The sequence below is a fragment of the Dama dama genome, chromosome 12 (genome assembly GCF_033118175.1).
Source record: "Dama dama isolate Ldn47 chromosome 12, ASM3311817v1, whole genome shotgun sequence".
In the NCBI taxonomy this organism is placed as follows: Eukaryota; Metazoa; Chordata; class Mammalia; order Artiodactyla; family Cervidae; genus Dama; species Dama dama.
In genome coordinates this window covers 31656227-31672395 of record NC_083692.1, presented here as the reverse complement: position 1 = coordinate 31672395, position 16169 = coordinate 31656227, and the positions used below count along the sequence as shown (strand labels likewise).

General features: G+C 40.9%; 1 protein-coding gene across 2 annotated transcripts in view; it reads left to right on the top strand.

Annotated features, from left to right (window-relative positions):
- The window catches only part of DAAM1 (dishevelled associated activator of morphogenesis 1), a 177737-nt gene that overhangs the window by 71288 nt on the left and 90280 nt on the right, over positions 1-16169 (top strand). For both annotated transcript variants that reach the window (XM_061156954.1, XM_061156953.1), the window contains one exon: positions 1402-1620. In XM_061156954.1, coding sequence (XP_061012937.1) covers positions 1438-1620 — 183 coding nt within the window. In that variant the 5' untranslated portion in view covers positions 1402-1437. The remainder of the gene's footprint in view (positions 1-1401; positions 1621-16169) is intronic.

Here is a 16169-nt window from a genome sequence, read left to right as displayed (position 1 = left end):
TCAACCCCATCTCTCTTTAAAAATTAACAATCTACAGGAGTTATACATGAATATACTCTCATCATAAATGTATATATATATATTTATACATATATATGTATATCTCACAGAAAGTATGTTTTCATTCTTGCCTATTCCCCATCCTTCTCATCTCTCAGAGTTAGGAAATTGCTGTGTATCTTTCCAGGCCTTTTGCTATGTATTTACATGTAAATTATTTAGGTTTTTGTGTAAGACCGTTTTAAAAAGACATTATGGGACATGTTATACACATTATTCTTTTAGTTGCATTTTTTCACTTGAAGTATAACTTAGACATTTTTCTAGGATAATACACATAATTGTGACTTTAAAAAGACTGTGCAGTGGTTAAAATTCTGCAGTGTTTTCATGGTAAAAATTCAAATTTGAAAGGATAGGAAGTGAAAAGTAGTTCTCCAGTCCCCTCTCTTTATTTTGGAGGTTACTGCTGATGACATTTCTTACATGTATTTATAAGTGCTTTAAAATATGCAATCCTGTAGTATATAGTATGCATATCACATAGCATCTTGAGCATTTTTTTTTTTCATATCTACATGCACAGATGCCTCGTTCTTTTTAGTGAGTGTGTTAGGTTCTCTTATGTGAGTATACTGTAACTTAGTCAACCATCTCTGTCAGTGAACTTACTTAATCTTTTCTGTTTGGAAATCTCTGACCCTCCTAGCTCATGTTAAGTCACTCCCCATTTGCTATGAATTTATTCAACACAATAAACATTAACCAAGTGCCCTCTGTCTCTTGGTGCTGCATGGAGCACTGGGGCCACCAAGTTGCTTGATACAGAGTCCCTCCCTCCTGCTTTTAGTTACCCTGGTCTAATTTGAAGACACACTGCTAAGGAACTTAGACTGTGACAAGAGCTAGAATAGGTAGATGTGCCTTAGCATATATATTATTACTTCTACTTGAGGATGGTAAAGGAGAAATTGCAATCAAACCCTAGAGGATGAGTAAGAAGTCTTCTAGATGGCAAGGAAGAGAAGGTCATAACTGCAGGGGGTAACAATACCAGTATGGGTTGGCAAGAAAGAACAGGTGATGTGCAAAGCATGGCCACGACCCAGTGCGATTGGAGCAAATGCCGGGGCGTAGGGTGGCTGGGGTGGTGCTGTTTGCTCAGCAGTGGGTCATAGGAAACATTCAACATGTGATTAGAAGGACATGTGCTCTCTGCTCAGCTGGCCCCCAGACCCTCTTGGGCTTGTCCTCTATGTCCTACGGACGTTGTCTCCAGCTGTCAGCTCCTTCTGACCTTGCCTTCAGTACACGGGGCTCTTTCGTGAATTGGTCTGTCTTGAAATGTATATATATTATCCAGTTTTGTATTCTTAACTCTATTATGTCCTCTTTTGGCAGAGTTTAATCAGTCAAGAAGTAAAACAGAATTCAGCTATGGCCCCAAGGAAGAGAGGTGGACGGGGGATTTCATTCATCTTCTGCTGTTTCCGAAACAATGATCACCCAGAAATCACGTATCGGCTGCGAAATGATAGCAACTTTGCGCTTCAGACCATGGAGCCAGCGTTACCCATGCCCCCTGTGGAGGAGCTGGATGTCATGTTCAGCGAACTCGTGGTGAGTCTCAGACTTCATTTCAGGGGTGGTTGGGAGCCGGAGGGAGGAGAGAGGATGTGAATGGTTTGGTTGGACACGATCTTGCCTTTCTTTGGTGAAATGGCCCCCATCTGCTTTCCAGCTGTCAGCACTGAGCCCATAGAGAAGAAAGAAAAGGGCAGCATCACTACCTCACAGGGTTTGCTGCTGCTTAAATGGAGAGATTTCTTTTTTTAAAATTTTTTTTCATTTATTTTTATTAGTTGGAGGCTAATTACTTTACAATATTGCAGTGGTTTTTGCCATACATTGACATGAATCAGCCATGGATTTACATGTGTTCCCCATCCTGAACCCCCCTCCCACCTCCCTCCCCATCCCATCCTTCTGGGTCGTCCTAGTGCACCAGCCCCAAGCACTTGTCTCATGCATCCAACTTGGACTGGTGATCTGTTTCACACTTGATAATATACATGCTTCAATGCTATTCTCTCAGATCAGCCCACCCTCGCCTTCTCCCATAGAGTCCAAAAGTCTGTTCTATACATCTGTGTCTCTTTTTCTATCTTGCATATAGGGTTATCGTTACCATCTTTCTAAACTCCATATATATGCGTTAGTGTACTGTATTGGTGTTTATCTTTCTGGCTTACTTCACTCTGTATAATGGGCTTCAGTTTCATCTATCTCATTAGAACTGATTCAAATGTATTCTTTTTAATGGCTGAGTAATATTCCATGGTGTATATGTACCCCAGCTTTCTTATCCATTCATCTGCTGATGGGCATCCAGGTTGCTTCCATGTCCTGGCTATTATAAACAGTGCTGCGATGAACATTGGGGTACACGTGTCTCTTTCAAATGGAGAGATTTAGACCTTTAGGTCTTCGAATATTCAGCCCTATTGTATCCTAAGTTGCCCTTTCTAGTTCCTCCCCATCCCAGCCTGAGATGCTCTTGTGCACAAATATTTCCTTCATCCGACACCTCCTGGGATTCCCTCACACTTCCTGCCACTCCCAGTGTGTAGTATTAGTGTCTTAAAAAATTAGTCACGCTGTCTCTGTGTCCTTGATCCTTGGATGAAAGACATTATTACTTAAGTAGAGTATCATTATTTAGCCTAATGATAGGATTGCAATAATAACTATTGTGGGAAACTTTTTATAGATGCTATCATATTTTAAAATCCACTATACTGAAGTGAGAGACATATCTATGTAGGGCCCACTCATCAAGAGATGTAGGTGCTCTCTGCAACTTAGCTTCTCAAGCATCTGCAAAGTAGTGTTTCTTTCCAGTCTGCATTTCAGAGGATATTATGGTATGGTCAAGGGCACTGGCATGGACATTAGGAAAACTTTGGTTCACATTACTGCTCTGACTTTATTGTCTGTATCAGTAGGGAAAAAACTTATGACTTTTCTGAGTCTATATTCTGGAAAGTAGAAGGGGAAAAATCACTTGCTGGGTTTGATGTAACGTTTAAATGAGAATCACGCAGAGTGGGAATGGCCCAGTGCCTGCCCTTTCTTAGGTACTCAATGAGTATTTACACGAGACTCTATCCTCCTTTGATCGCGTCTGACATTTTGTAATGGAGTTAGTTCTAATCAGACCATTTATGTTGTTCAGCAGATACTAGGGACTGCTATCATTTTACGTGTCTTACATTGCAGGCTGTGTCACTGCCCTTCAGGGATAGTAACTGAACTGCTTGCGTCACTCCAGATTTGATGAACCAAAATTCACCTATAAGCTTCTCTTATGAGATAAACCAAGAAGGGAGAGTATTAATACTATGAAACTGATGTTTGAGTTCTGGCCTCCTGAGTGGATTAATGAGCCGGATTACCAACCAGACTTGGTTGGGAAAGAAAAGAGGTGAAGCCTGGCAGCATGTTTACATTTGAGGATGTTGAATATTTTGCAGTGTTTCAGGAATCTCTACTCTCTCCCATTTCCACTGCATGCAGAACTCTGTTCTAGATGTTAGTGAGGAGGTTCAAAATGGAAAATTAGAACCTGCTCCCAAATTGCTTCCGGTTTCCATAGTTTAATGAGAGGTATAACGCACCAAGGCAAGAAGCATACATACCTCTGCATAGGTTGTGTGTGACTGTTGTGGGATATAGGACATGATGGATGAGGAGGGTGGTCAGGGAAGACCTCTTGGTGGAGGTGAGTGGTCAGGAGGGATTGAAAGTGAAAAGAGATGTGGAAGGGATCAGTGTTAATGGCTGTCCTGGTCATCTGTGCCTAGTTTATCCTGTGATGGCAAAACCTCAGTGGCCTCTCTATTATTGATGCTGCATGTCCGCTGTGGATCAGCTGTGGTTCTGCACTGTGCCATCGTCTACTCAAGAGCAAGGCCCAGACCTGGTGGCAGAGGAAAGAAAGACATGGTGAACTTCTCAGGCTCTAAGCTTATGCTTGGAGATGACACATGTCACTTCAGCACACGTTCCTTTGGCCTACACAGATCACATTACCACTCCCGAGTTCACAGGGGCAAGGGTGTGTCATCCTTCTGTAGGGATTGGCACCACAAATCACATGGCTGAGCCTGAGGTCATTGGGATGGGTGGAGGGACACCATCCTTTCCCAGGGATGGGCAGTGAATCATGTATCATGATGGCTGTCATGAAAGGCAATAATGATGCATTGATGGGCTTGGTATTATTTCCCAGTTAAAGTATTTTAAAACCAAGGTCAACCAAAGGAGACAGATGTTGCTGATAGACAAAGGCCTCCTCAGTGGTAGAGAAACTGGTGGACAGAGCTAGTCCCCTCAGAGCACCCACCTCCGTGGTCCTTTCAATTATATTCTGTCAGCCTCCCCAAATGAGACCCAAGCCAGAGCCTGTGTGGTGGCAGCTCCATGTACATCTTGAAGACAGCTCATTGTTCTGTGTTCATAAGGGAGAAAATTCCACTCTCAGCCTTATTGATGTCTTTATTCTGTGTGAAAATTGCCTACAGCTGTTAGTTGTTAAAAAACCAATGCCAAACCAGATCTTTAAGCCAAAACCGTTGGAAAACAAATTGTCTTGAGGTTTGTATCTGTCCTGGCGAGTGATGGATGGATTTTTGTCTACTCTTGACTTCAGGGACTTAGACCACAAATCTATCCAACTGCCAAAGGTGTCCTGGGGCAAGGGAGGTGGGCTCCGAGCCATTGGGCACCTTTGCCCAGGGTTCTCTTGAGTAGTCGCAGGAACAGTTCTGCCTGTGTCCATGCCCAGATGAGGATGGCCACGTGGGGAGGTGGAGCATGCTGCAATGTAGGGTAACTTCCTTTGAGATGGTTTCTGTGGGAATTTGGGTTTATTTCCTTGCCTGTAAAATGGGGATAATGCCATCTTTCTGATGTGTTGGTGCACAGATTAAAGACGACAACTTTTTTTTTTTTAAAAGACTGCTGCCTATTCATGGGTGCTTCACACCCCACATCCTAGTATAGCAAGAAGGATGGAAGATAATTCAGGTATGTTCTGGGCACATCACCCCAGGCAAATATCCCAGGTTCTTCCTTTTCTTGAAAGCTGATCTGCCTGCTCTGAGTGCACCAGTGTTGGTCCTAACTTGCAGGCCATTCTGCCTCTATCTGATGGAAAGCATCTCATCAGAGCCTGTCATTGTGAGCTAGTTTCCTTTGTATCTTCTGATGAGTCACTCATTTGATGTATTTAAAAGTGATACCAAATAGATTGCCTTCAGAATTGCTTACAGCAACCTTATCATCTCATAAATAAAGCAAGCCTGGATGGGAGGTCAGCCATGTGAACCTTTAAAGAATGTGGGCCCTGAACAGTGCCTTATATGCTTAACAGTGTATAGTCAAGGGCATTCCAATTTCAGGATGTACTGGTTTCTGGAGGTCCCAGGCCCATGCTCTGCACACGCTCCCCACCCCACACCTCATTTTTAGTAACAGCTTTGTGGAGATACAATTGACATACCATATATTGGGTTGGCCAAAAAGTTCGTTTGGGTTTTTCCATTAGATCTTAGAGAAAAACCCGAATGAACTCTTAGGCAAGCCCAGTAATTCACCTGTGTAAAGTGTACAATTCACTGACTTTTGGTATATTCACAAAATAATGCCCCCATGAGTACATTTTAGAACTTTTTTCTCACCCCTAAAGCAACTCCCTTACCCATTAGTCATTACTTGTCACTTCCCCTCAACCCTACTATCCTCAGGCAGCCACTAATCTACTCTGTTTCTGTGACTTTGCCTGTTCTGGTCATTTTCTGTAAATAGAATCATATGCTATGTGGTCCTTTGTGACTGGCTCCTTTCACTTAGCATAATCTTTTCAAGGTTTATTCAAGTTGTAACATGTATCAATACTTCATTTCTTGTTATTGTTGAACAGTATTCTGTTGTATGGACATACCACATTTTGTTTATCCACTGATTGTTGATGAACAGTTGGGTTATTGCCAGTCTTCAGCTTTTATGAGTATTGCTGCTCTAAACTTTAATTTGCAAGTTTTTTTGGTGTGGAAATATAGTTTCAGTTCTTACAGGTATATTCCTATGAGTGAGATTTCTGAGTCATGTATAACACTGTGTGTAACTTTTAAGGAACTTCCAAACTGTTTTCCAAGTTGGCTACACTGCACCATTTTACATTTCCACCAGCAGTGTATGAGAGTTCCAAGTTTTCTACACCTTCACCAATTCTTGCTCTTTTCCACTCACTTCCAGTTGACCAGCTGGTTTTGAAGCTGTTCTGTTGCTCCTGGAGAACTGAGGATGGGTAGCCTGGGAAGGTGTGTGTGCATTTGTGTAAACTGCCAAATACAAATAGTCTTCCTGCCAACAATTCTTAAATGATTTGGGATATTTAAAAATAAAATATTGAGAGTCAGTGTTATCTCCACTAACCATGTATTTTATGCCTTTGAGCATCAATCCTTTTTCCATATTACCACCCCCATTTCCCCCCTTCTCCACTTCTGCTTTGTCCTATGTCTCAGTCACAAATCAAGAATGTAACCAATCTGAGACTCAGCACTCTTCCCAGAAAATAAGATTCAGCTAAAGTCTTGTCTTTTCGACAGGGTTTTTAGGTCTTAGATTATCCCCACCAGCATGTTTGAAGAGTGCTAGGGGGCATAGCACTGTACGCAGTCCTTGTTGATGTAACTTTTTCAATCTTAGCATTAGCAGTGGAAGATTTCCTTTGGGATAAACAGAAGAATGTGTTATTAATTGACAGATCAATTCCTTGGGTGTGTGCACGTGTGTGTTAATTGCCTGCTTTGTGCCAGGCCCTGAGGCCACTGGTCCTTCTTGACTTTATGGGGCTGAAGGTCCAGCATTGGAAACAGGCATCAGAAGACACACTCTTCTCCATTGTGACTGAGGGCTCTGAGAGGGGCCGCTCCAGCAGGACATGTTCTTGAGGAAGAACCTTTATTCCCCCTGTCTTTACAAGGTGAGAGTTGACCTGCAGGTTCCGTTTCCGTCACCCTTGGCTCTCTTGCTGGGAAGTAACATTCTCAGCTTTCCTTCCAACCCTTCTTTGGAAAATTCATAGCTTTGTTTCTCTCCCTTATTTTAATTCTCTGCAACTCAACCTGCTTTCAGAAAGCACACATTCTGTGACCCTTGGTGCTATAAGTTTCATAGGATTGAACCCCCTTGGGGAGTTCTGAAATTGTCCAGTTATCTCTATGACTGGTGGCTATGTGTCTAACTCAGCAATGAAATCCCAGCAAGCCCACGTCTGCAGGTGAAAGTTGGGTTCTCCAACCCAGCTTTTAGGAGCAAAAAGGAGGTGTTTTTGATCTCCCATCTGCTTGAGCTCTTAACCTAGCTGGTATTTAATTCCATTCTTGTTGGGGAATGAGGATGCTGCTTACTGACACTTACCCCCAAGCCTCACAGGTACCTAGCGTGAAAGGATCTTGGAAGCGTTCCTGGAGGAAGTGATATTTAATGTAAGACTTGAAAAGAAGGAATTATGCAGGCAAAGAGGAGAGGAAAGTGTGTTACAGACAGTGAAAATAGCATATATAGGGCCGTGAGGTGAGAGAGAAAATATGGAAGACTCAAGAAATTGAAAGTTCAGCATAGATGGTGCGTGAAATAAGAGCCTGGGTGGATTGGGGTTCTGAGAGCCAGGAAAAAGGGATGGAGAGAGATAGCTGTGTTATTATATATTCTCAGATTCTTATTTGAACTAAAGGACAGTACCCCTGCTTTCTTACAGATTTTCTCAATGAAATATGCTATATATAAAAAGGTTGCTATCTGGTTATATTTACAAAAATAACCCTTGTTCATTGCAGTCTCTGTGAGATGTCAGTAACTTCTAGCAAAATGTGTCATGTCTCCTTGGGTAGATTTTGAATATGTTTTCCTTTGAGTCCAACTGTTGAGGTGAGATGGCTTGTGTCAATGCATATTTCCTGTGGCTACTTGACTTTTGAAATGGAAAGAGAATTTAGTATAGCCCCCTTCTGGTTTTCTGTTCAAATACATGACTCCTGAATATACCAAGAGCAATTACTAATTGCTGCAATCACCAAGAGTTGATGGACTGAGGGTATCCCGCAGAATATTTCACAGCAGCAGTTATATTAGAAATGGCATCTCCTCACAGATTCCCTCAGTTCTCTGGCCTTGTGAAACAGCAGAATATGCACCTGCTTTTCCTGAGTGAGGTTTTATTAATAGGTGAGAAACCAGGTTTATGATAAGTCTGGTCATGATTTTCAAAGTATCCTTGGAATCAGTTAACTGACCAGAGGAAAACTTTCCTTTCTAAGAGAGTACATCATTGTGAATTTATAGATAGTTGGAAATAATAAGCAATATAGACCCAAGTTTTCCTAAGCCTGACGTGTTACCAATTCTGTTTATACTGTTTTCTGTTAACGTGCCTTCTTTCAGATTCAGTATTTAGTCTTCCATTTATTTGACCAATGTGTCTTAATATTCTGGGATAATTTGTTAAACAGTGCTATGTGCGTGTGGGTGGGTGCTCAGTCATATCCGACTCTGCAACCCCATGAACTGTAGCCCTCCAGGCTCCTCTGTCCACAGAATTTTTCATGCAAGAATACTAGAGTGGGTTGCCATTTCCTACTCTAGGGGATCTTTCCAACCTAGGGATTGAACGCATGTCTCTTGCATCTCCTGCATTGGCAGGTGGATTCTTTACCACTAGAGCCATCTATCCTAACACCTGTGCATTTCACCATTCTCAATAAAAATGGTGCAGGTGTTGCTCTCAACTTAATACTCCACCACTTGGAGGTGGTGGAAATGTCAGAGGGTGTTTCTAGGTGCTGCAATTACTGAATGGTGCTGCTGGAGTTTGTGGCCCATCCCAAGTGGCAGTGTTCCCTCTCCCCACTGGGAGTTACTGGGTGACCTATTGTCAGGGTGAGGTTCTTCCTGTGTAACTCATTTCCAATCCCAGCTCTATCTGTGGGTTGGGGGTGGGTGGCATGGCAGTCTGACTTAAATAACTCTACTTTTAGTTTGCCAAAAGTCACTTTTTGGAATTCCCATTTTGGCATATTTACATTCTATCTTTAGATAGAAAAGGTTATGTTGGATACAAGTGGAAAATTGTCTTTAGATGGCCAATATACAGTTGCTCCTTTTTTTTTTAAGAACTGATTTCCAAAAGTGCTATTAAAAAAGTTTAGTTGTGTAGTATCATTTAAGTGTTATGCCTTCCAGGAAATATAAAAACATTTGAAAGAAACTAATTGAGAAATTCATTAATGATCACCATTTATATAATTGAGGATTGTCAACAAAAGTTAATACCTCAGTGGGGAAGATAGTGTTGGTGGATAATGAGATTTGTATGCTCATAAATATAATCACTTACTGTGGGTCAGTTTTATTATTATAAGGTCCTGAGGACACTGTCAACATTAGTAACCAGCATAGACTTTGAGAAATGAAAATAGTAAGACTTAGAGGATTTAGTATCAGAATTAGATGAATTCACAGTCGAGGCAAGCTGTGCCAGATGAATTCCCTTGGGAACATACATCAGTAAACTCTTCATTTTTCATTATGTTCTGAAGTCACTTTGGTATGAAAAGAGCTACGGGAATCCAAGTTAGTCTTATGATATACCAGTGTACAGATTTTGTTCTTTTTATTGTTGTTCAGTTGCTCAGATATGTCCAACTCTTTATGACCCCATGGACTGCAGCACACCAGGCTTCCCTGTCCTTCACTGTCTCCCGGAGTTTGCTTAAACTCATTTCTGTTGAGTTGATGGTGCCAGCCAACCATCTCATCCTTTGTTGCCCGCTTCTCCTGCCTTCAGTCTTTCCCAGCATCAGGGCCTTTTCCAGTGAGTCAGTTCCTCACATCAGGTGGCCAAAGTATTGGAGCTTCAACTTCAGCATCAGTCCTTTCAATGAACACCCAGGACTGATTTCCTTTAGGATGGACTGGTTTGATCTCCTTGCAGTCCAAGGGACTCTCAAAAGTCTTCTCCAACACCACAGTTCAAACACATCAATTCTTCGGCGCTCGACTTTCTTTATGGTCCAACTCTCACAGCCATACATGACTACTGGGAAAACCATAGCTTTGACTATATGGACCTTTGTCGGCAAAGTAATGTCTCTGCTTTTTAGGTTGGTCACAGTTTTTCTTCCAAGAAGCAAGCGTCTTTTAATTTCATGGATGGAGTCACCATCTGCAGTGATTTTGGAGTCCAAAAAAATAAAGTCACTCACTGTTTCCATTGTTCCCCCATCTATTTGCCATGAAGTGCTGGGACCGGATGCCATGATCTTAGTTTTTTGAATGTTGAGATTTAAGCCACTTTGGGAAGTCATAGTTTTCAGCTGTTGTTCCGTAATTGGAATGTAAACTTGATACATTAATTGCAACTTTTTTGGCACCAGGGACCAGTTTCATGGAGGACAATTTTTCCACAGATTGGGTGGGAGGTGGAGGGTGGGATGGTTTTGGGATGATTCAAGTACATTACATTTATTGTGCACTTTATTATTATTACATCAGCTCTACTTCAGATCATCAGACATTAGACCCTGGAGATTGGGGATCTCTGGTGTAAAGGATTGCTTGGTAATTAAGCAGAGGAACTCAGACTGCACAAAGACTTCAAAGATATATCTAGAATAGTCTCAAAGCGTTCAGTTGTCTGAAAGCCAGAAGTTGTAGTCTAATGAAGGAATTGATACCAAAATTGTTCAACTGCCATGAGTTTAAAAATTCTTTTCAATTGACAAACTTATAAAACTCAAAAGAGCAAATTCTGTTCATATAAAGGATATGGTTAATTGACAGAGAAGAAAAAAATATTGAGATATTCCCTTGATACTGTGGTATTTTTGAAGAAATTAACTTGATGAGTTCATAGAGAAATGTTTGGAAGAGTATGAGAATATGCAGTATATCACAAAAGGAAGTGGGAATGTAGATATGGGCTTAAATGGGTTCAGCGCTAAAATTCCTGTGGGATAGATGTGAACTATTGCCAGTATACAGTTAATTTAAAGATGAGCAAAAAATGATCATAAATCTAGAACTTTATAAACAAATTATTTAGGGCCTGAGAAGAACTGATGGTTTGTGATACAGGGGAAGTTGATATAGAGGGTTTTGCTTGCTTATATATGCAGTGCTTTTGAATTGAACTTTGCAATACATCCAGAAATCTAGTAGGCTTGGCAATAGATCTTGATTTCAATGGACAGTATACATTTCTTTGAGGTCCTGTCTGCTTAGAGATAGTGAGATGTTCGAGATGGTTTTCAAAGTTTTCTTCTTGTCTTCTGATTCACTAAACAAATCCAGAAAAGCTTTAGATAAAACCATAAACCATTGTATTCCTTCTAGTCCTAAACGTATATTTTATCTCATCAAGACCATTCCAAATGTCCTTTTATTCAAGTTGTTAAATTTACATTTTTTACTCCATGTTAGGTACTTTGTTATCAATCCATTTATTTCTGGGTGCTTCTTAATTTGGAGCAGGGACTGAAATGGAGTTGGGGGCTCAGGGAGAGACAGAGGGAAAAATCATGAAAGCTTTATTGTATTTTAATACAAATTCTGCAAAACCATCTCTGAACTAATAACGTTATTGAGAAAATGGTTATGAGTCCCCTTGGCCTTGATGATTTTCATTACCCTGAGTCCTAAAGAGATGTTGAGAGGTGTGTATCTACTTAGCTTTTGGCTTTAATTTAAAATCTGATTATTTAACTTAATCCTCAGGCTGCCATGTGTGAATTACACAGTCAGCAAATTGCACTACTTGCCAACTCTTTACATGTCCCCATCCAGACCAGTATAGGTTTTAGAGACAGGGAGGATAATTTGATCTCCATAAGTGGTATGGTTTAGGTAAGCTTTCAAGTGTAATTTTGAAAATGTGTTTCAGTAATGGCTAGAACAATCTGGTAGTTTGTACAAATAAATGTACTCGAGGATATATATTGATGCACTGGGAATCATTTAAATACCATTTGCTCTCATAAAACATATGTCACACAGCCTGTGGGAGGTGAATGCCCAATACATGGATCATGAATGGAATTTCTAAACTGTCCTCAACTCTTTTTATCTGCTAGGCTTGAAATCCCCCCTTTTCCACATGCTGTTCCTCTGGAATTTCAAAGTGTTTCTTGATTTGTGTTGTAGGAGCTCAGTACCAGTTACATCTTCTAGTTACGATTTTCTGGCTCATGGATGAAGGAAAAAAAAATGTGTATATATATATAAACACATATATTTTAGAAAACCAAATTACTAAAAAAGTTTAAAATTTCCACCTCTTGTCTAATGTTAAATAAATCCACTGGAAACATCATGCAGCTGCTAGCTGTTTATTTCATTACACAATATAATATTTAAGAACTAAACTGAACCAAACGAAGGTCACTTAGAGTATATACTTGTGTTGTTTTCAGGAAAGATGGACATTTCTTGGGTATAGAAGAAAAAAGCAAGTCCTTTGCCATCTTTTAAACAATCAGTTTAGTTCATTCACCTAGGACACTCATGTTAAATCCACTGCGAGCATGCACCTTTACACTGTCAGAGAGCAGGAGGGCACAGGCATCGGATCTGGCTTTTTCACTCAAGATCCCCAGGGCCTCGAGCAGGGCCTGGTCCTGAGTCCATGGTCAGTAAATGCCTGTGGCCTGGATGAATAACTCACTACTGAAGGTTTATACATGATATGCTCAGGAAGATTTGAATAAATGTATGTGTGCATGTGTGAATTAATGACGGCTGAATCATCCAACAGTTGGATTCCTATTCTGAATTATTCTTAAAGTAATTGTGATAGGTTTGGGCTGGTTTCTGTACTCTTCCTGCATCCATGTCCACCTTTTGTCGTTCTCTCTACTCTTCTTCTGGATGTCAGTTACCGGGGGAGCACTGAAGGGTGGCAGGTTAAAAGGCTAAGGGTGTTGTTGTTGTTGTTATTCAGTTGTGTCCGACTCTTTGTGACCACATGAACTGCAGCACACCAGGCTTCCCTGTCCTTCACTGTCTCCCTGAGTTTGCTCAAACTCATGTCCATTGAGTCGGTGATGCCATCCAACCATCTCATCCTCTGTCATCCCCTCCTCCTCCTGTCTTCAGTCTTTGCCAGCATCAGGGTCTTTTCCAATGAGTCAGTTCTTCACATCAGGTGGCCAAAGTATTGGAGCTTCAGCATTCTTGTCTAAGAAATATTTCCTGTCCTTGGCAGTCTCTCCACCCTATATTACATGGTAAAACAAGTAAATAGCTGCAGTATGGGCGGAGACTCATTGTGCTAGATATCTTTTGACCCAACTAAGAAGTGCCAGCTGAGCTGCTTAGCAAGTCTAAGCAGGTGGGGAGAGGCCTGGGTGGGAGCAGTGCTGGTGTCACTGCAGAAGAGGGATGTGTGTGGAGCTTGGCCTCACAGCTGCCCACAGGGCCTTTCTTATCTCTCACTCTACAAGCTGACTCTGTCTCAGGAGACCAAGTCCCTCCATTCAAGCAGGAAGACACTGCTTAGAAATCCTCTCAATTAAGCCTTGTCAACAGAAGTTGTCCTAGATTATAAATATAAAAATTGGAAATTTGGGTGGCTGGATTGCTATTGGGAGTTGATTTTAGCATATATTTAGAACAGGGTGATTTACTTTAGATTATTGGAAAACTGCTGGTGATACAGACTAATTCAAAGTTAGTCTAATGAGTTTCTTGTTGAAATAACACAAAGAAGCCAAATAAGAAGCCTACAGGTTTCGCAGCAGACTTTTATCTAGCAAACGGGATATAGTTTGCATTGCCTGCTATTTAGAGTCGGAAAGGAAATAGTGTAAAACAATTAACCGTGGGTAGTAAGAAACTAAAAATTATTTCTATTAGTCAGCCTTTGCTTGTGGGGTTTCTCAGTTATTATTTTTATATGTCGAATGAAAACACATCTGTCAGACACAGAGAACATTATTGTGTAGGTGGTGGTGAGTCATATTATGGTGTTTTGTGTAATGACTAAGAACGTTGGCAGAAATCTTACAGGCTGAAAACCTTAAGGTTTGTTCTCTGTGTACACATCTCTTCAGGGACTTAACACTCTCTGTTGTTTTCCATTTATGTCTGTCTTGACTGATTAGGGACAGGTAATAATTCACTGAACTCTCCTCTATTTAAACCAACAAAGGGCTTATCTAACTTTCGGGTTTCCAACCACCCCTATGAAAATAAAATACTGTTCTCAAGGTCATGGTGGTTAAATTTTAAGAGCTGTGATGGCATTTCATGACTCGTGGATGTGGTGGCTGTTTGCTGTTGCAAGAATGGATGTTCACAAATTTAATGAATTATTGCAGCTGAAAGGTACATTTTCTCCGTACATTTATAGAAGTCTAATTTTGCTGCTGTTAAAGTGTCACCCTTCAGTCCTCTGTCTGCTTTGTCTTGCCCTTTCCCCTTTATGTGGTACTTAAATCCCTTATAATTATACAGTGGAAGTGAAAAATAGATTTAAGGGACTAGATCTGATAGAGTGCCTGATGAACTATGGTCGGAGGTTTGTGACATTGTACAGGAGACGGGGATCAAGACCATCCCATGGAAAAGAAATGCATGAAGGCAAAATGGCTGTCTGAGGAGGCCTTACAAATAGCTGTGAAAAGAAGAGAAGTGAAAAGCAAAGGAGAAAAGGAAAGATATTCCCATTTGGATGCAGAGTTCCAAAGAATAGCAAGGAGAGATAAGAAAGCCTTCCTCAGCGATCAATGCAAAGAAATAGAGGAAAACAACAGAATGGGAAAGACTAGAGATTTCTTCAAGAAAATTAGAGATACCAAGGGAACATTTCATGCAAAGATGGGTTTGATAAAGGACAGAAATGGTATGGACCTAATAGAAGCAGAAGATATTAAGAAGAGGTGGCAAGAACACACAGAAGAACTGTACAAAAAAGATCTTCATGACCTAGATAATCATGATGGTGTGATCACTCACCCAGAGCCAGACATCCTGGAATGTGAAGTCAAGTGGGCCTTAGAAAGCATCAATACGAACAAAGCTAGTGGATGTGATGAAATTCCAGTTGAGCTATTTCAAATCCTGAAAGATGATGCTGTGAAAGTGCTGCACTCAGTATGCCAGCAAACTGAAAAATTCAGCAGTGGCCACAGGACTGGAAATGGTCAGTTTTCATTCCAATCCCAAAGAAAGGCAATGCCAAAGAATGCTCAAACTACCGCACAATTGCACTCATCTCACACGCTAGTAAAGAGATGCTTAAAATTCTCCAAGCCAGGCTTCAGCAATATGTGAACCGTGAACTTCCAGATATTCAAGCTGGTTTTAGAAAAGGCGGATGAACCAGAGATCAAATGCCAACGTCCGCTGGATCATTGAAAAAGCAAGAGAGTTCCAGAAAAACATCTATTTCTGCTTTATTGACTATGCCAAAGCCTTTGACTGTGTGGATCACAATAAACTGTGGAAAATTCTGAAAGAGATGGGAATACCAGACCACCTGACCCACCTCGTGAGAAACCTATATGCAGGTCAGGAAGCAACAGTTAGAACTGGACATGGAACAACAGACTGGTTCCAAATAGGAAAAGGAGTACATAAAGGCTGTATATTTTCACCCTGCTTATTTAACTTATATGCAGAGTACATCATGAGAAACACTGGGCTGGATGAAGCACAAGCTGGAATCAAGATTGCCAGAAGAAATATCAATAACCTCAGATATGCAGATGACACCACCCTTATGGCAGAAAATGAAGAGGAACTAAAAATCCTCTTGATGAAAGTAAAAGAGGAGAGTGAAAAAGTTGACTTAAAGCTCAACATTCAGAAAACTAAGATCATGGCATCTGTTCCCATCACTTCATGGCAAATAGGTGGGGAAACAATGGAAACAGTGGCTGACTTTATTTTTGGGGCCTCCAAAATCACTGCAGGTGGTGATTGCAGCCATAAAATTAAAAGACACTTACTCCTTGGAAGGAAAGTTATGACCAACCTAGGTAGCATATTAAAAAGCAGAGACATTACTTTGCCAACAAAGGTCCATCTAGTCAAGGCTATGGTTT